General features: G+C 42.9%; 1 protein-coding gene across 1 annotated transcript; it reads left to right on the top strand.

Annotated features, from left to right (window-relative positions):
- The first annotated feature begins 197 nt into the window (after window positions 1–197).
- On the top strand, window positions 198–25,844 carry slc1a4 (solute carrier family 1 member 4). The gene is made up of 8 exons (XM_085800992.1): window positions 198–876; window positions 9,927–9,969; window positions 13,009–13,074; window positions 21,894–22,060; window positions 22,160–22,393; window positions 23,074–23,268; window positions 23,360–23,494; window positions 24,987–25,844. Exons 1-8 carry the CDS (start codon window positions 362–364, stop codon window positions 25,222–25,224), a joined length of 1,593 nt encoding a protein of 530 aa, XP_085657118.1. The 5' UTR covers window positions 198–361; the 3' UTR covers window positions 25,225–25,844.
- The last annotated feature ends 1,557 nt before the right edge of the window (window positions 25,845–27,401 follow it).

Below are 27,401 nucleotides of genomic sequence, written 5' to 3'. Positions count from 1 at the left end.
AGATGATGCAGAAAGGATGGAGAGAAAAAAATAAAATAGGATGACGTTAGGGAACCTTTTTTGTTCCGGTCTTTTAACGATCTGCTTTTTATTCAGCAGGGTGATATGTGCCACATTCCCAGAGAACCTGGCAATCTCTCCTGCTCTTGCATCATTTTGCTCAGAGTATAAAGTGCTGCCATTTGTGCGCATGTTCCACAGCGCTTTTTGTGTCGTCGCTCCCTTTCCATTGGCTCTCCGTGCGCTCTGCGTTCAGACCTCACACCGGACCAGCCTTCACGCAGCAGCAGAGTGCGTGCGCCTAACGTGTGACTGTGTGTGCATCTAACCCACGCTGCCACCCAAGAGAGGGAAAGAAAAGATGGACAAAAAGAGTGAGATCAACGGGCACGCCATGCCCAGCTCGGCCTCCACCGACAGGATCCTGGAGAAAGCCGCGCAGAAGAGCTTCTTGGAGAAGCTGATGGAGTTTCTGAGGAAGAACCTCCTGGTGATCATGACGGTGTCCGGGGTGCTGGTGGGCGTAGGGCTGGGCATGATGGTCCGCAACATGAACCTGACCAAAGCACAGATGACCTACTTCGCCTTCCCGGGGGAAATGCTGCTTCGGATGCTGAAGATGATCATCCTGCCCCTGGTGGTCTGCAGCCTGGTCTCCGGCGCCGCCAGCCTGGACACGCGCTCCCTGGGCAAGCTGGGGGGCATCGCGGTCGCATACTTTCTGGTGACCACACTGATCGCCTCTGGGATCGGGGTGGCCCTGGCTTTCATCATCAAACCGGGAGTGGGCGCGGGGGGTCTCAACACCAACAACCTGGGACTGGAGAGTGTCAGCAGCAACAAGGAGACCGCGGACTCCTTTCTGGATCTGGCCAGGTACCGAGGCAACACTCAACCCACCTGTAACAGGCTCAAACACCTAACACTGATATGTGGTCAATAAGAAGCAGGGCGACACATCACCACCACACGTCATCTTGCTTCAGGCGCATCGGTGACTCTGGTTACACACAAGAGTGAGCGGGTCGACTCGTGGAGAGACACGACGCTTGCGCGCACAAGCACACACACAAAGATATTGGCGGGCGTAGTACACTCAGCACATGGTGTTACACTGTGATAGTATTTAAAGAAACAGTTTTTTTGTGACCACCATGCCACACACATATCAATGATGAGCAAATTAAACTCTATCAGTGTCGTTTATTAGGACATAGTCAGTTTTTTCTGGGTGTAATCAGTGATATTATACATAATATAGGCTACATTAGTCTCCCCTTTAGTTTGCAGAGAGTTAAGTAGCAGTGGAAAACGATTCCTATCTTATAACTCAGTAAAACGCTGACCATGAGAGTGTTGTGTAACTCAAACTGCCTTGATTAGCAAGTCAATTTGAGGCTCCACAAACTGCACATGTCCACGTTCCCATCAAGAGATTAAGTGCACTGCACACAGGCTCTGCTGCATTCACACAGTTATATTCTGTTGCAGGAATGATCACTCCATCATTACAGACTCCTGCACAGCATACTTTAGATATACCAGCAGGATCCGTTATACCTCGGATTTAACATGAAGTAAACTTCTCCCTTTGTGTAAGATGCATCTTTAACCAAAGGTGGGAAGTAGCCAACTACAATTGCTTAAGTATTTTAAACAAATACAGCTCATAAAAAAGGAAGATTAAGATTGTGCAAATGTGCAGCTAAAGTAAATCTGCTATATGAAAGCTGAATAGACAATAAAGCTCTGCCTGAAGGTAGCCAGAGGAACAGACCTCCATGACCCATTACAGTTTTGTGTTTGATGCTGAAGCAAAGTAGCTCCGACTCAACTCACTGCAACAGCCAGATGTTGCAAATTTGTCAATGCGTCATAAATCAAATGTACTTTGCTATTAAAAGGAAACACTGATACTTGCTGATACTTGGGGTACTAAAGTAAATACAAAAGTATTTCAACAAACACCAAAGTATCTAAAAAGTCTGTGCTTTTACATACAGCTGCTTAGAGCAGCTTTGTCATGCTTTTCTTCTTCTTGGGCTATCAGAAGAAAAGAGAAGCGAAGTGGTGGATTTTGTAGATGCGCATGAAGAGTTAGTGAAGTGTTTTTCTAGACACTTGGCAGTGAAAATAGTTTGAGTAAAGGTAAAAGCCACCTCAGCCTGTTGATAGCTGAATGCCTGCTGGCCCAGTGACCCATACAGGAGGACTCCTAAGAATAAGTTCCCACAGTGTGTGTAGGGGGGAGGGTCTGACAGCTGTTGAAAGAGTGGAGTGTATTTTGAGGAAGGGATAAGGGAATAAACCCCAGCAGCACAGTGCAGTCCAGACTGGACCCTGTCTGCTGCTGTTAGCCTTTCAGTCTTATCACGATAGCAGGTGGACAGTCTGCTTTTATTTCTCACAGTCACACCGAGTAGAGTCACTCTCTATTTTTGTACTGGGAGAGACCAGCTGCTTAAAACAGGAGGAAGGATTAGACCAGTACAGGACTGAAAACCCAATACTGTCTCTTCCTTTTTAGTCCTCTGTTGCTACTTTTGGACTGAGGCCATGGAGTTTAGGGTAGATAGTCTATTGATCATCATTAAATTATCAATAATGACTTTAAAGTGTTAAACTTTGGCAGATGTGACATTCAGATCAAAAATATTCTTACAATCAGTTGCTCCTTCGCTGTGTGAGGGGTTGGTAGTCGAACCTCGATGGTTTCTTTTTCCACTCATCTGGATCTGAATCCCAGGTGTAACACATTCAAGAGTGTTGTGGTTTCTTTCTTGTGTTTGTCCTGTTTTATTGTGAAATTCCCTGTGTCCTATCTTCCTGTGCTCACCCTCCTGTGACTCATGTGTCACCTGTATGTGATTGCTCCACCTGTGTCTCGTTTCCTTGTGTATTTCTACCTCAGTGTTTTCCCATTGCCCTTGGTTAGTTCATCTTTCTCAGTGTTGCCTGTGTGTTCCTGCCAGCGTGTTTGTTCTGTCCTCATAAGTCAATACATCTTTTCTTCGTTGTTTAACATGTTTCCTGAGTCTGAATTTTAGGTCTTTCTAAAAGCCCCCAGTGATAGTTCAACATTTTGGCAAATTGGCCCATTGCCATAATCCCTATAGTCATAGGAGTAGGCTCGTTACCTTTAATTGTCGGTGCAAGCTATTTTAAGGCCCCGTTTATACGTACCCAGTTATTTTTAAAAACAGAGACATTAACCATGGTTTGCACCGTCCATTTAGACGCAAACGGAGAATTCGCCCCTGAAAACAATGCTTTTTAAAAACTCCGGCCAGAGTGGAGATTTTGGAAAACTCAGTTTGCACGTTTGCATGTAAACAGAGAAAAACAGAGATTTGGGTAGCCGACGTCAGACCCTGGCGTCTAACCGTAACCAAAGACGGTAGAGTAGTTATATTTGCCATGTACATATAACAAAAAAAAAAACTAAATAAATAATAATAATAATAAAATTTAATGCAGACTGATGTGTTCATTGTAAAACATTTATTTATTTTTGTAAATGTAGTGATTTCTGTACATACAGAGCCCTGAGGCTGCGCTGCTCTTCTGTCCAATAACGTTATCATGAAGCTTCACTTTTCATTCAAACAAACTGCTACTGCCACAATTGTTAGATTTCATCAATGAGACCAACATTTTTCTCCTAAAAATAGTTTAACCAGCCGGTGGTAAACCTCTAAAAACCTGCGGGTAAGTTAATTAGCGATCGTTTTGTCCCCGGGAGGACGACAGAGGCTGGCCGACCGAGCAGCTTTGCAGAGCGGCCACTGTCTCTGTGACGTCCCAGTCATTGCTCCACAGGTGGAGCTTCACTTCTCCGAAAAAAAAGCTTCACCTCTCCGAGAAGCTTCGGAGCAAACTTCTAAACAGCCGTCATTTGGATAAACTGGCCGTATATTTGGCATCTAAACAGTTACTTTCTCGCATGAAAAAATATTAAAACTTGGGCAAGTGACGTTGTTGTTGTTGCTGTTGCTGTTGCTATCAGGTTGCTATGCGGGATCATGTGCGGGATTCTGATTGGCTAACGTGGGCTTGAGCTTCTCGGTTTGGCATGGTTTGGCATGCTCTTGACGGCATTAGTGTAAACGAAAACTTTTCTGAAAACGGACTGGTGTGCACGCAGTTTGTTTTGTAAACGGAGAGGGTGAAATGCCCGTTTATGAAAATAGCCGGGCACGTGCAAACGTAGCCTAAGAACGGCGGAGCAGAGCCGCGAGCTGCTCAGAGCTACATTACGGAGGTTCATGGGATTTCTTGGTTTCCCTCATCAAACTAATCAAATACACAATCCAACAACTCCACAACGCTCTGGTGGACAAGTTGTGACCTGCACATTCACCACGCTATGAGATAATAACAGAACGTTACCAGACAGAGTTGTTTTAGAGGCAAATGCAGAGACTGCTTGTCGAAAAACTGCCCCTGACGGGACACGCATTGCGGTTTTGCATGAATTTACCTTTTTTGGAGTTGTTGGATTGTGTATTTGATGAGGGAAACCAAGAAATCCCATTAGCCTCCGTAGCGTAGTTCTGAGCAGCTTGCTGCTCTGCTCCGCCGTTCTAAAACTAGCTTGCACTGACAATTAAAGGCAATGAGCCAATTTGCCAAATGTTGAACTATCCTAGTCCACTAACTGGTCCAGGCTGAACTATCTAAACTTTTAAATGAAGCTAGATTAGATGATGTGTTCTGCTGGTTTTGCCAACCCCTTAAAGGTTCATGAGGCAAGAAATGCACATGCGTTTTAAGTTTTTTACTGCTAATGGGCGATGAAGCGTTAAAAACCAAAAAGAATGAGCCCACTCGCGTATCTCTCTGTTGCCTTGAACAGGCTGTGTGCTGCATAATGCGCTGCAATTCTGGGTCCGAATTTCCCGCACTGTCTGCGGATGTCACGTCAAATGACGCTGCATGCGCGTCCTCGACAGCTTCGGCTTTCCAGCGCTTGCGACCAGCGGTCGGCGAATGTCTTGCAGCCTGAACAGTCATGTGAGCAGCGAGTAGAGAAATAACGTCACTTTCTTACATTTTTATATTTTTTCATGCGAGAAAGTGACAGTTTAGATCTGTTGTCAGTTTATCCAAATAACGTCTGTAAGTAGGTTTGCTCCGACATTTTTCGGAGGAGTGCAGAGCCACACACACACAGCAGCAGCAGCGGCTCGTCACAGAGGCTGCAGCCGGGGAGCTGAGCTCATCGGCCGGGCAACCTCTGTTCTCCTCCCTCGGAAGAAAACGAGCCGAGTAACTTCCCCACAGGTTTTTAGAGGTTTTCTGCCGGCTGGTTGAATTGTTTTTAGGAGATAAATGCTGGTCTCATTGATGAAATCTAACAGTGGCACTGTGGCAGTCGCATTAGTTCATTTGAATGAAAAGTGAAGCTTCAGGTGTGTGTGAGCAGCGCAGCCTTGGGGCTCTGTACGTACAAAAATCACCATATTTAGGCTACTTCAATAAATAAATAAATAGTTTTACAATGAGCTGATTGATTCATCCGTGGTCAGTTTATCCAAACAACGCCTGTAAGGAAATTCTCCGACGTGTTGGGAGGAGTGCAGAGCAGCCGAACGGCACCAGCGGCTCACAGAGACGGCGGCTGCTGACCTGATGCCTGGGTGGTCAACCTCCCGGTGTCGCGGTAAATTGAGCACTGTACAATGAGCGCGGCATGGCGCATTTACTGTTTATTGACAGCCAAGCGCGACGCGTGTGTGTGTGTGTGCGTGCGTGCGTGTGTGTGTCGTGAGAGAGACAGCAGGTAGAGGGGCTGACTGGCAGAGATGAGAGTGAAAGCTTTTCTTTTTTTCTGTGAGAGACTGCTGCGGCGGACCCAAACGAAACTGTGGCGGCTGTTTAATGGAAAACACTGGTATAGTAACGTTATGCCGTTTCCAATTCAGCCACAGTGTCACTGTCACAGCATCAGCTGCACTGCTGTGGAGAGTTGATGCGCGCTCCCGCACCAGCTTGGCTGATGGCTGCAGTAACCCTGACGGCCGCTACGGCCGTTGTATCGCTAATGAGTTTTATTCCTTGATCTTGCCTCAAGCTCCTTTAAGGAAGCTGAAACTAGGTGGTTGGTTGGTTTGCCATGATGGTTTATGTACCAGGATATAAACATGTTTGGTGTAGGAGGTTGCTTGGTTGCATCACCTTTTGATGTCAAAGTTGAATTCACATTACTCTGATCAACCTCCAAATTAAACAACACAATTTACACCACAAATAAGCATGTTCTGACTTGATGTCTATCAACAGAACAACATCACTGCTCTGCAAATTTGTCTTACAAGACGCTGATTTAAGTTCAGAGATCGAGACTGTTGAACCAAGGGCAGACAGATGATGCAGAGGAAAACAGATTTTCATGAAGGGCAAAGATAGCCTAAGTTGACTCATTGTGAAGAGAGTTGCTGGAGAGAGTTACAGGTTTCTATCTGGCAGAAACTGAGCTTCACTTTCTTAAAACTGCTCCTGAGAATTTAAACAGACATAATTATTTATCCAGAGTGCAAACCTACACATTTTGCGTAAAAAGAGATATTGTGATGTTCAATTATGTATTTCCCATCATTGACCCTTTTTAAAGTACTAATAAGTATGAGAGTTAAGCCTGTGCATATTCTCACCAGTCCCTGGTCCCTGGACTGGACCAGTCCCCACCTGGTCAGATGCTACATGAACTGATGAAGCCTCTTGGATGAGAGGTGAAACGTCTTCCCAGACAAATAACCAAGTCCAGTTGCTTTCGATTTAAACCCCTTTGAGAAAGTATGAGAGTTAAATCAAAACTTGAGTCATGCTTGAGCTCACTTTAAAACAAAAAATATGAGAAAAGAGAGGGAAGCACCAGCTGTTATATCACATGTATCTATTTCTGCATTGGGTGAATCATTACTATAGTTTGCTGTTGTGCAATAAACTGACCCACAACATAAAAAAGCCAAAAGTCAGTAAAAGCAATGGACCCTTCCAGACCATTAGCTTAGTAAACCTGATTTCTAAATTCTGGAAATCAAGTTGTTATGTAACAGAGATTTAAAAATCAGACAAAAGAAAGGAGGCAGTGGGGCTCTTGGGAGCCTCTGTGGATAAAGCATGCCAGTTCTCAGCTCTGGTTTCCCTGGGTTAATCCAGATTCTCACCTCGGTCATGTGATGGCAGGAAACCTGACCACCCTGACGGAGAGGAGAAGGGTAGAAGAAACACTTTGTGGCAGCAAGAATTTCACCAAACAACCACATTTCTTAGCAGCATTAAGACAGACAAGAGATGACACCATGGCTACCTGCCAATGTGGCCAGTGGAGCTAATGTATTTAACAGCTGAAGCAGCACTTGGCTCTGGACTCATGGCAGAGTTGATGGGGGTCAAGGGGTTATTGGCTGAATTGCTTGGCTGGGGTCTGGCCATGGGAATAAATGTGAGCAAAGTCTGTATTCCTTTGCACAATACAGTGTGACCCCAGAGGATGAAGTTACAACAAACACACACCGATACATGGAACAGGCCTACAGGCTTCCAGTAATCCCTGTGTGCTTTACTTACAGTGGTGAAAATAAACTCAGCATGGTACCTACACACACTGTCGAGGAAAAGGTTTTTGAATGGGTTTATGATAATATATATAAGCTGAATATTATCATGGTGTAACTCTCAAAATGGCCATTAAGTCAATTTAACACTGATCCCTCTTAAAGGTCCAGTGTGTAATATTTGTCAAGGTTTATTGGCAAAATCTGAATATACTACCAATGAATATATTTGTATAATTGTGTAATTGCTATAAAATAAAATCTGTTTGGTTTTCATAGCCTTATAATTCTTCTTTTATATATACATATATCACAGGTCTTGCTAAAGCTGCGTTCAAACCGGACCTTTTGTTTTTCGAACGAGCGACGAGTTTACATGTTAAGTCAATGCAAACCAGCGATTGAGCGTTTAATCGCCCAGGCGAAAAAACGCTGGGGCTCGGAGCGTCAGCGAGCAAGCGACGGAGCGTTTTTTCTCTCTGTCGCTCGAGATGAGAAATCCCAACTCTCCTGCCGTCAGTCGCTTGTCGCTGATTGGCTGCCGTAATCCCGGTGGTGCCGGTGTAAACAGAGACACATGGCAGTGGGCATGACATCATCAAAGCGAAAATGCGGGTCTGTGGCTCTGTGCCAAATTGACGAGCGAATGCAGCTGAGCGATGGAGCGGTTTTTTCGGAGCGATACGAGTGACAGCGACAAAAATATATGGTCCGGTGTGAACGCACCTTTGGAAAAGCCAGCCAACCAGAGAGCGCGTTTCAAGAGTTTCACGTTCATAGATAAATAATAGAATCGGAATGCTCGATGTCACTGTTTTCCCCTCATTTTACACACTGGACCTTTAACTTCAAAATGTTAAGTTTAGTCCCAAAACATTGTCAGTGTTGGTAGTACTATGGGCAGTGAACCTCTCATGCATAAGAAGTTAAAAACAGCACATCACCACCTCATATTCAGTTTGATTTTGCCTGTTTTTTATTATAAATTGTATTTCAGGTCAAAATAATGTTGTGAAGTGTATAATGGAAATTATATATATATATATATATATATATATATATATATAAAAATATATATATATAAGTCTATTCTATTTATTTCGTATCCCATTTTACTTATGTATTTTTTGTAATGTGAAGAGAGGCAATGCCAAGTAAGAATTTTTTAACATCTGTTTACAGTATATGACAACAAACATCTTGAATCTTGAATATGTTATGCAGAATAATCTAAGGATTCCAGTGCAAACTGGTCTGATTCATCAATCTCCTGGTGGCTTTGATGCATATTAATATTCACTCTACAACCTAAACCATAAGTTACTTAACCATGAATCATACAGTTACCTGTTTTTCCTCAGTCGATGTGAGGGTCTAAGGGCAGAGGATGTTGTTGTGATGCCATGTAAAGCCCTTTGAGACAAACTGTTTGTAAAAATGGGCTATACAAATAAAATTGCCTTGCCTTGTCTTGCCTGTGTGAGGGGAGGATGACTTGCCAGAATCCACTTAGCTGTCAATGTGGAACTGGTTTACACATAATCAAATAGTGGTAATGCATTAAACCTACTCTTCATTTCCATGAAGCAGTTACTCCTCATTACATGTCGTTTTAAGAAGGAACTTGTTTTTGTATAGGAAATAATTAATCAGGGCACGTAGCCTACAGACTAAACTGTTTTTGTTTACGCCTGGTGACTGAGATTCTGTCACGTTCAAAGTGCACATTGGGAAATCAGCACTTTATTTACTGTTTTGTACAAATGACTTACACTGACAAACAGCAAGCAAACTGCTGCAAAATAAAGGGTTGGGTTTCCAAGTATACAGTTTTTTTGATTGTATGACACCACAGACAGCAGGGACGCCCCCATACAGTACCAACAGCTCATACGTGAATTTAATCTTTTTGTTTAATTTCTTGGAGGTTTTCTGAAAAAAAGATGTCTCACTGTGACAATGAAAGAAAAGTGAAGTGTAAATGAACACAGGGAAACCCCCAGGAATATAATCCTGGTAAAGACTTTGCTGATTTGCTTTAATAGAAGATGAAGCAGACGGGAGATCAGGGCCTGAGCTGCTGCACTGTCAGGGGAATTTAGGCAGCAGTGAACTTTATGGAGGACCCTGGGAAAAGAGCCAAAGTGCAGAGTTGTGTGATGACAAACAAATCCTGTGAACAATTTACTGTTCAGATGGGTTCACCACATGTTTTCAAAGACTACAGAAAGACCTCTGGTACTCAGCTGTTGTTTTACCCCAATTTTGAATATGACCAGCATCTGTGGTGGATATGACATCAATCAGAGCAACATGTCTTTAGAAGAACTCTGTGGATCTGATCTGTTTCACTCTTTCTCTTCGCAGGAATCTGTTCCCTGCAAACCTGGTGGCTGCTGCCTTCCGCTCAGTGAGTGCCAGCTCCTCACTTCTGTCCAGATCCCATCACTGCTATCTGTTGTTTTTTTTTCTCCACCACCTGTGTCTGTCTGCCGTGTGTTGTTCATCAGAATTTATTTCACCGACGGGGTGGACGCTGCTCCGTGTTCGTTTTCTGGCCGGAGCCCTGAGAGCCTTTTAATGAGGAAATGTTCAGAATAGAGACCGGCTGCACTCCGCTGCTCGCCCCAATGCCTCTCTTCCTTGTCCCTCACCAGCCGTTACCATGGCGAGACCATTCCATTCCAGCGAGCCTAGCAACCCACCTCGCCTGGCTGCTTTTTGAACATGGCCCGCTCCCCTTCCTAGAATTATGAAGGCCTGTTAAGGCTAAAATAAGGAACCAGGAAAGTTCAATATTTGGGGATGTGCGGACACAAAATGGCTATGCACACACACACACACACAAAGATAATATGCACTTACTTCCACTCACAAGACACACACACACTTGTGTCAGAGTAAATGCAGTTTCAAAGTGCACTCAGTTCAATGAGTTCAATATCCACCCCCTCCATGTAGCCTTTACAGTGGTAGAGCCCCTGTGGAAATTGTCCAAGTGTGGATTAAACTAAGAAAGCAAAAGAAAAGGGGAGACTTACACATAATGACAAGCAGCTAGATGTTCAAACAAATGTCTACAGGCTGTTTTAAAGTCCAAACAGGTCTGTGTAGATGTGTCATATATTGATCCTATCGGCTGTTTAAGGAAAAGCAGAGAGGGAGGGAGGGACACAGCGTTGCTGCAGTGCTCCTTGTCTACTTAAAAGCTGAGACCATCTGAAGATCTGGCCCCAGCTCCCTGCACATGCTGATTTGCAGGAGCAATGGAAAGACATTGTTAATAAGTGGGTTTTCCACCAGTTTCAGCCCAAACGTTGAAAAACCACTCTCTAAAATCTTTGTGCATCTAGTAAGATTCACTCTGTATGCTCTACAAAATGTTCTCAAACGGCAAAGGCAAAAGCTTAGCACAAAACCTGGAAGCAGCACATCAAATGAATATGAGCTGTTCTATAAAGCTCAGTGAGCAGTTCATTGTACAGACTGTAACAACTCTGTCTGGTAACGTTCTGTTATTATCTCATAGCGTCGTGAATGTGCAGGTCACAACTTGTCCACCAGAGCGTTTTGGAGTTGTTGTATTGTGTATTTGATGAGTTTGATGAAGGAAACAGAGCCTCCGTAGTGTAGCTCTGAGCAGCTCACGGCTCTGTTCCACCATTCTAAAAAGAGCTTGCAAAGACAATTAAAGGTACCAAATCTACTCGTAAAGCTATAGGGATTATGGCAATGAGCCAATTTGCCTATTACTACCTTTAAAACAAAGAAGTGCTCACCATCAAGACAAAGTTACACCATGTTACCTTCCTCTCCAAGTGCACTGCATCCACCACATCTCATCTTATATTTGATTCTGTGACCTGATCCGAAACTTCACCTATATGACCTTGCTCCACATTTTATTGTTGTTTTATCTTTACCAAATATTCCTACAGTATTTGAGGGTCACAGTTTTAATAAGTGCTGCAGAACAAAGAGAGATGAGGGCTCCTGTCTGAAGGACGTCATGTTGACACAATTATTCTCCTTATCTTGTTGTCACTCTCACTGTCTGGTAGGCTACTTAAACTCTGAAGCAGCGAGACACTTCGGCTTTTTACCATCCTCAGTATACAGTCATGACATCATCATCTGATCTGACTGGTAATTTACTCAGTAATAATAATAGCAATAAATATGTCATCTATGTGACATTATTAACCAGGGATGTGATTGGCCAAGGACAAAAAAGCAGGAAATTATACGGACCCATAGCGCGACATGGCAACAGTGCAGCCATTACACACAATGACATAATTTTGACACTTTATATGAAAAGTATATACGCAAACAGAAAACAATTAATTTAAAGAGAAAGCCTCAAAATCAGCATGTCAAACAATAGGTGCAGATATTATTACAGTGTGTGTGTGTGTGTGTGTGTGTCGTGAACATCACACACACAACATTATCGGTGAGGCCGGACTTTTTTCGGGGGGCCAGGACCAGACAGAGAATTAACGCTCGTCGTAAATGTAAACACACTAACGTCAGTGCGTCACGCCGCTCCAACAAACACTACCGCAGCAAAAAAAGAGAAAAAAAACTCCAGCGGCTACGTCTTTGTGTTACGTTACTGCTCCGTGGTCGGGTCAATATCAACACCTATGGCTGTGTGGGTTTAATGGTGGGTAATGTCCTACCCCCCCTCCAAAAAAAAAGCGGATTTGCATGATTTACGAGGGTTGCATTTTCATGTCTGTTAACTCCTCCCACTGCCTCAAAATGAAAACAAAAGGATCAATCTGTCTCATAAATTGAAGATCAGAATCTTATTAAATATGAAATACTATGAGAGTGTTTTCATATTTTATGACATAATTATAAGATAAAAAAGAGAAGATGATAGCCTACCTGAAGGTCTTGATATTTTCTCTTAGATGAATGCATTGTGCTTCTGTGGTTTCCTGCTTCATGCTAAGCTAACAGGCTACTAGCTCCAGCTCTGTACTAAATCTGATCTTCTCATTTCACTCAGGGTCAAACTCATTAAACCTCGTCCATGTGCGCATGTGTCCCAGTTCTGAGTTTTCTTGATCATCTGTGGTAAATTGCATTGACCCCAGAGAAACCGTTTTTTTTAATCACCTGGAGTCCATTGTTGTCACGTTCATGAGCAGATCTTGGAGTCCTGGAGTCCAGCCAGCATGGACACTCATGGACTCAATGACTGATCTGAATCCATTACATTGTATTAACAGGCACAAACGGATAACTGAGACACACTCTTCTTTACATCCAGTCCGAATTAACAGTCTCTTGAACTTCCTCTGTTGCAAAATGAACACGGATGCAGAACAAAAACTCATTCACTTGAATGTTGACATTGTAGCAACACATTTCAGTACTGGGATGCACTAAACATACAAAATGAACTAAAACAAGTTTTCGCCCCTCTTTGTTTTAGTATGCCACCGACTACAAGATGGTCGCTGTGGGGAACAACACCAACGGGACCACCCTCTATCAGAAGGTAGGCTACGACCACCAACATCCATCGAGTATAGTCCACATGTCACAACAACAACTAGATAAAACACCTCTGAGAGGAGAGCTGCTCCTCAGTGTCCACATAAGTCAAACAGTCATCGCTGCCAGAATAAAGACAGGTGGTCGCTCAATAACTGTTTGCTCTCTGTGTCTGTATGTGAGTCACCCATGGGTGCAAATGTAACGGATGTGCACTCACTCCACCCATAAAGGACATGCTAACCAACTCACCAAGCGGTTGACAACCGCTTGGCGAAGCGGTTAACATCGTCGCCTGCTGGCACAATTCAGTCGGATCACGAAATAAAACTTTGACTCCCTTTCATTTACATGGAGACTTTTTCCAAGTTGAGGTCCCATTCTGATCATTTAAAGGGATAGTTCACCCAAAATTCAAATTTCACTCATTATCTACTCACCCTCATGTCAACTAAGAGCTGAGAGAATTTTCAGAGTCCTCCGTTCCTTCTCTGAGTTACGGGGGGGGTCCGCGCGGCAGTATTTGTCCATATGGTTGTCAATGTTTTTTGGTGTGTCTTTTTGGACGAACTAAGTTGGTATCCATTGACAACCATTATATGGACAAATACTGCTGCGCGGACCCCCCCGTAACTCAGAGAAGGGACGGAGGACTCTGAAAATTCTCACAGCTCTTAGTCGACATGAGAGTGAGTAGATAATGAGTGAAATTTGAATTTTGGGTGAACTATCCCTTTAATGACATTCAATCATGTCATTTAATATAAGCCTATATAGATTTTAGATATAGAATAATTGATCATCAAAAAAAATCATTGCTAAACTAGAGAGGCATTGAAGGTCAGATGGAGGGGAAATAAGTACAAACATGTAAAGAGCAAACAGCATCAGCTGTTGATCTTAGGCCCCATCCACATGAATACGCGGCTTCACTGAATCTGATCTTTTTCTTAATCGTTTTGAAAAAAATCTCCATAAACACGGCATCGTTTCCAGAAATATCTGCGTCCACACGGCTCCAGTGAAAATGACCCAAAACACTGTAGTACATACTCCAGTCCTGTGTGGAGCGGGTGTGGCGCTGTAGCGCTGCCACACATAAACACTTAAGGCAGAGAAGAAGACGGGAAGTCCCCGCTGTAATTCAATAGAAGAAGAAGTCCCCCGTTGTATTCAAACTCAAACATGGGATTAAATGTTGACAGGGAGTCGTGTCAGAGTAAATAGTGACGATCAGTGATGGTTAAACAGACGCGACGGGGGTCGGCCGCTGTTGTTGTTACGTTACGTCCATAGACTGTCAGTGTGTAGCTGCTGTAGCGGTGTGTGTGTGTGTCTCAGGTTACAGGTAGAGCGGTGGGGGGCATGACATCATCGTTTCAGAAAAAATCCGTATTGGCCGTCCAGGCGAAAACGCTGGGGCAAATTTTCCCACTCTGGGATCCGTTTTCAAAAAATACCGTTTTCATCCCCCGAAAACGCCGTATCCGTGTGGACTGAGGCCGATCCTATAAAGTACTTATCCAGATTCGAAAAAAACGGTTTCGTGTGGATGGGGCCTTAAGGGCCTTTCACACCGAGCGCGGTATGCGCTGCGCCCACCGCGAGGTACAGTGCAGACAGGCGCAGAGCGCAGACAGGCGCTGTTTCCATAGAAACCGACCAAATCACTTGAAACTTGGCCTGTGGACTCATGGTGAAGCCCTTATCCATCACCCCGAGACCCAACTCTGTGGGAGCATGGGAAAGCCAAGTGGCCCCCCGGGGCCCCCCGGGGCCCCTAGAGCAACGGGACCAAAATATTCTGATAGAGGACTCTCTGATATACAACATATTTATATTTCATGATGATAACATTGAGAAAAAGCAGGAATGGCTGGATTCACTTTGATGTTTGACCCCTGTGACCTTTGACACTTACCAATTGGCTTTATGCACAGCTCCCCTACTACCTGATCGTACACCAGCTCCTTTAGCTAAAAATTCAGCCTGATAGGCCAAAGCATCTGGAAGCTATTAAAGAATTGCTGTTTAAACATTTCACCTTTAAAGCAGATATCATCGGCACAGCCGTTTCGGCTAATGCTGTGTTCAAGGCAGGCTTTTGAAACCGTAAGTTACAGCTTCAAGTCACAACTACGACTTGGTAGCGTTCCAGGTAACCCGTAGCTCGTGTTTTTACCGTCCTGTTGTCTGTGAAAGTTCCCTATAACGGCCACTCGTAACTTCCGACCCGTGAACTCGTACCAGATCGAACTGGTATGACTTCACAGGAAGGAAAAACACAAAGTACGAGTTTCCTTGAACGCACCATGAGTTAGCAGCCCCCGCCCTTGTCAGGCATCAATTGGTCCTCGTGCTACGTCACCACATTCACGCACATCCCTTGGCTGCACACACAGCCCTTCATGCCGTTCTCTCCCCTCATTGGATAACACTTGTATCCCACAAGGAAAATTTTCTCCTCGGGTTACAGCAGAGCAGAGTGACGGAGAGACTCGTGTTTAGGCTGAAATACTTCATGTAAGTGATTGCTGACGGAAAATAGGACTATTTAGGACTTATATTAACAAAAACATTCCACTGATATCTGCTTTAATAAGAGGTCAGAGAAAGCAGCATTGCTTTTTGGCTATTTGTGACCCTTCTGAATGTCACAGAGCTCTGAATCTTTGCACACACAATCTACTAGACATTCTGGACCACATTTTAAAATCTCAGCTTCCCGCATCAAAGTCTTGGTGTTTTATTCAAGGAAACGGGGTCAAAAAAATCTCCATAAACACGGCATCGTTTCCAGAAATATCTGCGTCCACACGGCTCCAGTGAAAATGACCCAAAACACTGTAGTACATACTCCAGTCCTGTGTGGAGCGGGTGTGGCGCTGTAGCGCTGCCACACATAAACACTTAAGGCAGAGAAGAAGACGGGAAGTCCCCGCTGTAATTCAATAGAAGAAGAAGTCCCCCGTTGTATTCAAACTCAAACATGGGATTAAATGTTGACAGGGAGTCGTGTCAGAGTAAATAGTGACGATCAGTGATGGTTAAACAGACGCGACGGGGGTCGGCCGCTGTTGTTGTTACGTTACGTCCATAGACTGTCAGTGTGTAGCTGCTGTAGCGGTGTGTGTGTGTGTCTCAGGTTACAGGTAGAACCTAGTGCTCTGAACAAAATCAAATCAAAATCTCAGCTTCCCGCATCAAAGTCTTAGTGATTTATTCAAGGAAACAGGGTCAAAAAGGTTAAATTTAACACTAATCAGTTACCTCTGACCCTTGAATTCATAATAATGTTTTTCAGATAAAAAATAAAATTTCACTCATTGAATTAAAAATTACAATAAATGTGATGTGATGTGGACCAGAAAGATGCTGGTGAAAATTATGAAAAGAAAGAAAAAAAGAAAGAAGTCAAGCCAACTTTTATGCACTTTATTGTTGAATTTTAACAATATAGCACCGTTTTTTTATTCAATGTTGAAAACAAAAAAGATGTTAAGACCTTTTAGTTACTAAGAAAATAATATAAGCTCAATTTGTTTTATTTTTTCATTTGCTGGTAACAGCAAGCTCAACCAATTAGACACCTCGCTGATAAATATGAGGATTATGGGTAATGTAGTGCTTCTCCGTGATATGACATTGGAAACAAAACGTGTTTTCTTAAAATAAAGTTGATATTACACAGGGCTTTTGGACTCAGCAGAAGCACATAATATTGTTACACAGTCTTCCTTGGATGGTTACAGCGTTATGGCTAATAATCAGATCTTTCTTCAGAATATTGATTAAACAGAGCAGCTTTTTGAACGCGGAAGTGGTCTTCACCTGTAGAATCCACAATCCCCCCCCCCCCCCCCCCCCGGTCTGATGTAGCTTCCGACCTAATTTATTTATTGATTGATTGATTATTCTGCACCAAACACCATGATCACTAAATAAATAAATAGATAACCGAAAGGACGTCCTTGCCGTAAACTACGTCAGACACAGCAGCATCAGGTTCAATAAAGCTTTAAGGAAAAGTAAAAAAAATTAAAAAAAAGAGTTTTCCTCTGCTCACAGCGTCTGTCAGTGCCGCACGCCGGGTCGGCTGGATCACTTGCTCTGAGCGTCACATATCGCCGCGAAGGGGATTGCATTGGAATCAACTGAAAGCCGAGCGCGTCAAAACCTGACGAAAAACGGGCACCTAATGAGTCAAGCATGTGACGATGAGGGACAGTGACTGTTCGTCAGGCTGTTGACGCACTGGGGGTGAGAACGTGTTGGTCAATCATGTCATCCTCCCAGGATTTTTAAAGATTTATCCAACAACAACAGTCTTGGGTTAAGGGCTGAGGCAGGTCCATCCACTATTACCTATTCTGCTTAACCATGAGGGGTCATGGGGGGCTGGAGCCAATCTAACACAGTGTGAGGGTGGGGGAAGGGTTCACATGTAGGAACAATGCTCACACTCACATTCACAGCTACAGGTATGGGCAATTTAGAGTCACCAGTCAACCTAATGCACATGACTGTGGGAAGAAGCTGGAGAACCTGAGAACATGGAAACACCAGTGAAAAACCTGAACATCAAGAATATAGAAAGATAACTGGAAAGCAAGAGAGGACCGAGGGAGGAGAAGAGAAGGAGAAACCAGGGAAACTCAACAACCACATCAACAGAAATCTAAACATAGCATCTGTCCAACAAGGTTTTGGATGATAGTCCTCCATATACACTTATTATTGAGACATGTTAAGTTCGTACTTCATACAGTTATGTAATTAGTTTGAAACATGCTCACACATTTTGTTTAAAGGTATGTCAGCAATTATAGACGAATCAAGCTTTCTATAGACAATGACTTTATGAAAACAGGGATGAACTTTGCTCTACATTAATTTATCATTCCTCATTGCGAGGGCTTGGAGCCAGAGGGGCGAAAGTGGCATTTTGGGCGGATATGAGTTCTATATATCAAAACAAAGATCTCGATGAGCTCTATCCAATTATGCCAATCTGTGATCAAACTGTATTGAATAAAGCAACAAAACAATAAAGACCTAACACAAAAGTGTGAGTAATGTTTGGAGCCCTGAAAAAAACATGTAAATACTGTACATGTAGGACCCACATGTTTGTTCAGAGCCAGAAGGGTGTAAGTTGGTGCCCTTAAACAGCATTCAAAATGGCTGAGAAAACTTGTCTGAGGCACAAAAGATTTTGATGAATATTATGAAACAAACTGATGAATCCTATATTGAAGAAGTTGAAGATGAGTCAGAGTTGTTTTTTAATGTATGTCCTCACAAGAGTGATGACAGTAGGACAAGAATCATGCCTTGAGATCCTTTACTGGGGTCATCCCTATGTTCCCCGGGTCCTATGTAGCTGTTTTGTGTATGACTGGGGAACAGAACCCTTTTTTAGAAAAAAGGGTCCTATGTTCCCCTCTTTTCCCCAATAGGACCAGGGCAACATGCCATTTTTGGTCCCATACCTGCAGTGGAGTTGTGACTTTGCAGATTTTTGCCTATTTTTGAGTAAGAAGTTGAGTTGTGACTTTGAGTGGGAAGTGTAATTGTCCCATTGGCTGGGTTTAGGCAATGAAGAAAGGAGTTGGTTAAGTTTAATACAGTAAAAAGACCAGGTAGAGGCTAGACAGGCCAGATACATAGAGAGAGTCCAGATAAGCAGAGAGAGTCCATCGACCGGCAACAGGAATGGAAATGTTTGGTGCCAAAAAGGCGTATCTGACGTTTTTGCCATATTCTTTGATTTTAAAATGTTTTAGAACATGTTAATATGTGTGTTACATGTGTTAATATGCCATATGTTTATTACATACTCATTCATCTTAGTATGTCTGTAGTTGCAATGTTGTGGTTTAAGGGTTAATGAAGACAGTTGATTGAAGTGTGGTTAAAATTTTGTTTTGTCTCTCCTGTTAAGTTTGTCAAAAGCCACTCACGCCCCTCTGGCTCCAGGCCCTCGATCGGTAGCTGGTTTATAACCTGGGTTAAAAGGGTTTGACACTTGTCTACAGTTCACCTACAAGTTCACACTGACATTCAGATCAGTGTATACAGTCTGTCAAACTCTCCTCTGTTTTTTGTGTCATGAACTCTCAGTCGGTCACATGTCATCCTGACCCTGTGATGAAGATGATGTGTTGATCTGAACAGGAAACAAACACAGGCTGGCACAGGGTCGCGTGTTGATTCCCCAGATCACCGGTGTCCTCATTATAGAGTGATGACTATGTTAGTTTGTCAGGAGAGACAGAGGTAGAGAAAGAGATGGATGTCACCGTTGTAGACTTTAGGCTACAGCAGCCTGTTTTAAATATTCTCTGCCGCCCTGCATTCAAATCATACTACTAGAACTACTAAAGAACCACTTAAGAACAGATACTGTGAAACATCAGCAGAGATGGCAAAAGTACCCAGATTCTTTACTTGAGTAGTAGTAAAAGTACCTGTGTAAAAAAACGACTTAAGTAAAAGTGAAAGTACTGATCCAAATATCTACTCAAGTAAAAGTAAAAAGTACAGGCTTTGAAATTTACTCAAAAGTATTATTAAAAGTAAAAAGTATTTCTATTACACGATTCACTGCAAAACAAATAACCACATGATAATTTATCTTGAATCCATTTCATCAATGTTATTGTTTGAACAAACATTGTTCACATAGCCTAAGTTTACCTGCCGGACACAAGATGTATCCTAATCTACTTCACTATGGTCAGTTGTAGGCATTTGTATTGTACACTTCAGGTTTACACATCACACTTATGAACATTACATTTTGGACCAGGATTGGCTCGTATACCAATTAATCAACTTTTTTAATATCACATCAGGCAACAATTGTTTCTCACTGTACAGGTGGTGTGAATGGCACACCTAGGGACTACATATGAAAATAACTACGCTTCATTAGGCTATCTGGTAAAAAGAAATACCCCCCCCCCCCCCCCCCCGTGCGCTCAGTGGATTGAGACACTTTAGGAGGGTTATTATTTATGGTCCTCTTCCACTAGCGCGACTCGGCTCTATTCGTTTTTTTTTTTTTTGGCTTTTCCACTAGTACTCAAGCGCGACGTCCAAGACGAGAATCAAACCTGCTAATTCTAAAAACCCAGCGGCAGCAGCGGCCACTGATCTGTACTGAGACTGTTGTTGTTCTGTCACCTGAGTTCACTGACTGCTGTGTGAGTGAGTTTGGAGCTGATGAGAGGAGAGAAAAAAGAGAGCGAGACGACCCGGCGGCGTGATATGACGACCCCGACCCCCCTGAGGAGGAACTATGAAGACTCAGCTCAAGTTGAGCTGTAATTTTATTTTGCCGTAAATGTATTTTGCCGCGGAAACCCTGATGTGTATATTCAAAAAAGTAACGAGCCTTTTGGGGTAAGGAGTAGAAAGTACCGATATTTGCGTTAAAAATTTATTGAGTAAAAGTAAAAAGTTGTCAGAAAAATAAATACTTCTAAAAGTACAAAGTACCTGACAATTCTACTTAAGTACAGTAACAAAGTATTTGTACTTCGTTACTTGCCATCACTGAACATCAGTTAAATGTATTTAGATCAGCCACTGATCTAATTTTCTAAATTTCGAGGAAACAGTAATAATCTTCTAAATCCTCATACTTTCCCCCAGTGACCATAGTTTGTACCGACTGACCCAATATAAGGGAGCAGTTGGGGGATCTGGTTCTGGCTTTAGTCCATGGTATTTGTCTGTCATGGGTCATGGTGGACAGTCCCCTGAGTGCCAGGGGATGAAGCTGGTGGAGCTGTGGGAGAGCTCAGGACAATGGCAGAGGATTGAGCTCTGGATTTGTCCTTGTCCTTACTCATTACCCATCATCCAGTTCACTGAATCCTTCAACTACTCCCAGACCTGTGCACCCACACATGCACACTCTGTAGCAAGAGGTGTCATATAAACTACTACATATTATATTATATATATTAGCACTAGGGCTACTGTTTAACGAGTTCACATCTCCTTAATGAAAGGATGAGGTCCAGGTCCAAGCTGTTGAGAAAACCAGACTACCACTCGTCAATACACGTGCTTATCCGTGCGGGTGGTGGAACAACTCATGTTTTAGTTCATCAGTCCACTGCTCTGGTTATTTCACAACTAGTAGCGGGAAGTTTGCATGAAGGCCTGTGCAAACTTGAACAATCTGCAGAACTGTTGGCTGGATAGTGCAGATGTGCATTAGTCTTAGATGATGTTGTAATGGTTTTGGTCATACTGTAGTTTCCCATCTCCTCTCAGGCTTCTAGGCCTCTGTCTGTCTGACAAGTCAGTGAACCAACCAGATAAAAGGAGGTTCCGAGGGTCTTTTCTGATTAGCTGAATGGGTTATCAAAAATAGAGCAGATTTCAGGTAAAACTCTTTTTCCCAAGGCTGGATGGTGGGTCCAGGTGGATAGGACTAAGTTTGGTGACTGTTTTGTTGTGACATCACAAAGTAGCAGGAAGTCCTGATGGTTCATTTTAAGGCTCAGTCTCTGAATACAGGTTGTGTACATTTCACTTTGGACTGATGCTTTGATAATTTTACAGTATTAATACAGAACCTAGACCTACTTCATGACCAAAGAACATGAATGTCTACATTTATCAGGTATGGGACCTTTAATTTGCAGATCCTTTAAGAACAAATTACAATCCGATGAGCTAATGCTTAACATATAAACACTCCCAGCTTGGATGATAAACATGCTGCTTAACATTAGTGCATTCACACTCTTTTTCACTAACTGTCTGCCTAGTCTCATGCAGTGTGCCTCTGCTCTGTGTGTTTAGGTTCCTGTTGGTACAGAAACAGATGGCATGAACATCCTGGGTCTGGTTTTATTTGCCATGGTGTTCGGTGTGGCGCTGAGAAAGCTGGGGGACGAGGGAGAGGAACTCATCCGCTTCTTTAATGCTTTCAATGAGGCCACCATGGTGCTGGTGTCCTGGATCATGTGGTGGGTACAGTGTTGACAGTACATCAGGTGATACGGTGTGGTAATACTCAAGAATTGTAAATGTTCATATAACAATATGCATTTTGTGGTGTCCCTCAGGTATATCCCCTTCGGCATCATGTTCCTGGTGGGCAGTAAGATTGTGGAGATGGAGGACGTGGTTCTTCTGGTCACTAGTCTGGGAAAATACATCTTTGCTTCAATCCTGGGCCACATTATCCACGGTGGCATCGTCCTGCCTCTCATCTACTTCGGCTTCACGCGCAAGAACCCCTTCAGTTTCCTCTCAGGCCTCATCACGCCCTTCACCACCGCCTTCGCCACCTGCTCCAGGTACATAGTCACATCACAGGAAACTGTACCATTGGTACAGTAAGTAGCATTGCACCAAAAAATGAGTAAAGCTTTAACTTTGGATTTACTCTTGAACACATTCAAGTTCTAATATGTCTATTGTGTCTATTAGTGGCCTCAGTGACTTTTGTTGTAGCATCTCTGTTAAGACAAATTTAACAATTTGAGCACTAGTCTGATGTTTGTTTAATATGTGTGATTTACTGAATAATGCTCTGAAAGGCTCTAGTGGGGATTTGTCGATTTTGTTTTGTTTTGTTTTAAGATTTCAAGACTCTGAGTACAAGGTAATGAGTTAAAATAAAGTATGGTCACAATTAGAAACATTTCAACATACATTTCTGTGAATTAATTTGATTTTATTTTACTAGATTTTAATGATGCTGTCATCATATTTCATCAATATTTACTGTACACATGTTCTGAAATACAAACAACTTGCATTTATAGTCTCTACCCTGTAATTCAGGTACTGTAGATAGTGTTCTGAAGTTCTGCTTTGAAACTATTGTTGAATATTGGCCCCAGCCGACTATTAATCTAATGCTGATTTAAGCATTAATTTTAAATGAATGTCACATATTGTTGACGAAGAGGCAATACATTCATTTAGTTTTACACTGTATCTTCATACATTGTCTCTCTCTATCACTCATCAGTTCGGCGACTCTTCCCTCTATGATCAAGTGTGTTGAGGAGAATAATGGTGTAGACAAACGCATCAGCCGCTTCATCCTTCCCATCGGAGCCACAGTCAACATGGATGGGGCGGCCATTTTCCAGTGCATCGCTGCAGTCTTCATCGCTCAGCTCAACAACGCAGAGCTGAACGCCGGACAGATCTTCACCATCCTGTGAGTCCTGGGGATGATAAAAAACTTTCCTTCCCTTTTCTGTTGCTTCTTACATCACTGGAATACGTGTTTTATTTATTATCATCTCCAGGGTGACAGCCACAGCCTCCAGTGTCGGCGCAGCAGGCATCCCAGCCGGCGGCATCATCACCATCGCCATCATCCTGGAGGCCATCGGCCTGCCAACCAATGACCTGTCCCTCATGCTGGCTGTCGACTGGATTGTGTGAGTAAAGCCTGTGAACCCAGTGACTCTCATATTAGAAAACACTCAAAGCTACACCTGATCACGTACACAAGGCTAGATCTGGGTTTCCTAAGAGAGAGGTCAACAAGCAGGGAGTAAAAAAAAACTGTTTAAAAGCAGTCTGCTGTAATTTCCCCCAAGCTCAGCTGTTTTGTAGTGACAAAGCAAATATACGTAACGTAGGGTGAAACAGGAACATGCTGAAAGACATGCTCTTCATAACAAAGGTTACAGGCTGGCTGCACAAAGGTCTGGCTCTTCTCCTGCATGAGGATCTTCTGAGTTTTGAAGATAAGACCAGAGCTTTGTGCAACAGGAGTTACAATATATCAGTTTCACTGTCATTCCAAGTATTCACGGGTGATAAACAGGAGTCTGTGCAGGAAATAGTGCACATTTTACTTGAAGACTGTCATTGTAATTGATGTGGAGGTGAAATGATAGGGACGTGAATGTGAGTACTGATGAGCAAATAAAGATGTACTGTCATGGAAGCCATGTCCTCAGGCCAACGGTTCAGTCGACAGGTGCCAGAACTCTTTACAGTACCTGGTATCTGGGTTATTATGGTTATTTTTGAAGACCACAGAGGTTTTCTTCTTAGGTGTACATATGGTTTCATTAAAGGAACTATTGTTTTCTATCACAACCTACTGTTATACCTGTTTTTAATACTTTAATCACTTTTGAAACCAGTAAATCAGTGTGAGTCCATTCCCATAACCCCCCCCCCCCCGTTAAAAGGTCCAACCTTCCGGTAGCAGCAGCTTAAAGCTTCAGTTGGTAACAATTATTCAGTCATATTTGCTGGAACTGTCACTATATTCTGATGGTCAGACATTAAATGAGTAATTTAGGACAAAATCCAACTCCTCTGGCTCCACCTACAGCCTGTAATCGTATTTGCCAAAATCCACCGCGACCGACGATTCTCCACCAGTCAGGTAGAGGGAGCAGGAGGAGCAGCCAATCGCCGCTCCTACACGTCGTGCTATGGATACGGTACATCTTCTGTGGGTGCGTTTATGGCTACTTTGTGTGTGTCTGTGTGTGTGTGGGGCGCTTGGCAGAGGTTCATAAAGGGACCTGACGGAGTATTGTCTTGAAATTTCCGACCAAGTCGCGGAGTTTACTTTCACTTTCGTCAACTTACCAACTGGAGCTTTAAAGCCTGATACCAAAACAGTTTTGGTATCTGTAGCACATTTTGTCCTTCATGACAAATGTAAGAGAGGTACATTTTTACATAACTCACTTCTTCAAATGTGAATAAGGCTGAAAGTTGTGTTGTGTGATTCAGTGGCTTGGAGACAAAATCAAGTTTCCTCTGACAGTAAAGTGTACCTCGACTTATATATTTAATGTGAAAGATGATCACTTTTAGGACCAACACCAATTTTGACAATGTCATTTCATTTGACATGTTTTGCCGGTCTGACCGTTGCTGTCTGACTATTCACTCTGTGCGCAGTGATCGTACAACCACTGTGGTGAATGTAGAGGGTGATGCTCTGGGTGCCGGGATCCTCCACCACATCAACCAGCAGGAGATGAAGAAAGAGAAGGAGCAGCAGGAGGACGGGGAGCTGGTGGAGGTCCAGGTGGAGGCAGTGGCCAACGTCCAGGCGGAAGAGGAGACCTCGCCACTAGTCATGCACCCGACCAAAGCCTTAGCAGCAACGCCAGAAGCTATTGAGTCTGTCCTGTGAACTCAGCTAGACTTTTTTCCTTGCCATGTGACCTTTTGACCTTTTGACATTTGCTGCTGATGGGACCCCATTCTCACTCAGTGTGTGCTCAGAAAAAAAACCAAGGTCACTTATGGTGTCAGTTGTGAGGAAAACAAAGTGCCATAGTAACAGTCTGTCTAGAGCATTGATGCTCCACAGTGCACTCGCTGCTGTTATATTCAAATTAAGTCACTTGGGCTCATGTCTCAACCATTGGGTTTCCATCTGATTTCAGTGCAGATGGGGAAAAAATGGATTGGAATTAAAATAAAAAAAAATTGCGATTAACAGTGATGGAAACACACTGTGTAAAATTTCCTTAAAACATTCCCATAAATGTCATAGTTTGTTTGTGTCATGAACTGTTCGAGATTCCCACAGCCATAAGTTTGTGTGTTAGAACATTATCAAGTGTTTTTTTTTATTCAAGACAGCAAATACAACAACCAACATTAGCTATGGAACTATTTGCCAAAATCTGTCAACACTAACAAGCAATGGTCAAGTGCTTGTGAGTGTATGCCATGTCATTACATGTTTAGGAAACCTGTTCAGTCACTTCAACTCAGCTGATGGAAACAAAATCCTTTTTTTTTTTGGCTTTTTGCCTTTATTTGATAGTACCCAGTAGAGATAGACAGGAAATGGGGAGGCAGAGAGAGGGGGAATGACATGCAGGAAAGGGCTGCCCGACGCGGGATTCGAACCAGGGCCACCTGCGGCGAGGACTGTAGCCTCTACATGGGGTGGCCGCTCTACCCACTGCCACGCACCGCCCCCCAAATCCTGTTTTTTTAAATTAGTCAGAATAAAATATAGACTTTTGCTCCTAGGTTTAATAGTTGTCACAAGCCCACAGGACGTGCCCTGGCTTGTGTTTGCTGATCGTCAGCAGACAATGTCAATTATTAACCCTTCAAATAAAGGCTAAAGAATTTGGCCTATTTGTTGGACAAGTGTCACGTAACCTGTTGATCCAGTGTCCCTAATCCCTACTGACCCAGATGGTCCAATATGGTAAAGAATTTTTTTTTTTTTAAAACCACTGGGCCATTTGAAATAGCACATTTAACATGGATTCATTGCCATTGTGCTCTAATGCTGTTTATCCCTGAGTAAACAGAGTGTCGGGTTATTTACATACCTGTGGTAGCCTGTAACTCTCTCATGGAAAAAATTTCCTATCAGGTGTTTTCAAGCTAACCTGATACTTGAGATAGCTGGAAATTGTAACAAACTAAAAAGACACTAGATTTATTTATGATGAAAAAACAGCTCCCAGACAAAGCCCCAGTAGAAATTATCCTAATTTGTTCAGCCCTTTTGAGACAGCATGAATTCAACCTGCCATTCTTGCCCAAACATGGCTGCCAGAGGATGCCTTATTAGATACTGTAAAGATGAATCAAACATTAATTTGCCAGTACTGTAAACACTTAATGATTGACATCATGAAAACACTCCAGTGTTCCATTCATTCAAGAACACGTGTTTGATTCATGTAGTTCAGGATGGTTTGGTTTAAGAGATCCAGCAGATCCATGATAAATTCCCCCAAAACTCTAAGCTTCATCAAACAAACACCAGACCACACCAAATAAAGAGTTCACATCGTACTATCATTAGTTTGTGAGTCCATCTTTTTATTTCAGAGGGTTTCTTTTCTCAGTGGGGTCTCAAAGAGCTGCACCATATCCATATTTATATATCATTAATATGTTGTATTAAGTGCATCATATGCTATGTCAGTAACCAAGAATCTTACACCCAAAACCTCAAAATTATTGGCCAAGTATCAGGGCAGAAATTAGCACAGTGGCTGATGACACTTGGTTACTGCCATTATCACAGTGTAGATACAGTAGCCTACTGCTCCAAATAAGTGATTGGATCTTTCCTAAATGTAGGGACATACATCCTGCCATAGTTGATGTCCATACAATGTGGGAAATGGTTTGACATGAAATAAGCTGTGCCAAATTTCTAATGGTCTAGCAGTGAGTCTCCTTTCAGGATACTGGACTTGACTGACAGGATGAGCCTGTGCTGTCCTCTAGTGGTGATGGGTATTATTGTGAGTGAAAGTTCACAAGCAAAAATGTGAGGGCTTTTGAACCTCAGAGCTTTTGTGTCCATCTGAAGTGGTCATTAATTTT

Source organism: Trachurus japonicus, chromosome 15, assembly GCF_045865225.1.
Source record: "Trachurus japonicus isolate A0001 chromosome 15, Traja_1.0".
In the NCBI taxonomy this organism is placed as follows: Eukaryota; Metazoa; Chordata; class Actinopteri; order Carangiformes; family Carangidae; genus Trachurus; species Trachurus japonicus.
This window is presented reverse-complemented; position numbering and strand designations above follow the sequence as displayed.

Coding starts and splice junctions, on each gene's coding strand:
- slc1a4 (XM_085800992.1), top strand. CDS start 362: ATGGACAAAAAGAGTGAGATCAACGGGCACGCCATGCCCAGCTCGGCC. Junction 9,970..13,008: donor TGGCTGCTGCCTTCCGCTCA/GTGAGTGCCAGC, acceptor TCTTTGTTTTAG/TATGCCACCGACTACAAGAT. Junction 22,061..22,159: donor CTGGTGTCCTGGATCATGTG/GTGGGTACAGTG, acceptor GGTGTCCCTCAG/GTATATCCCCTTCGGCATCA.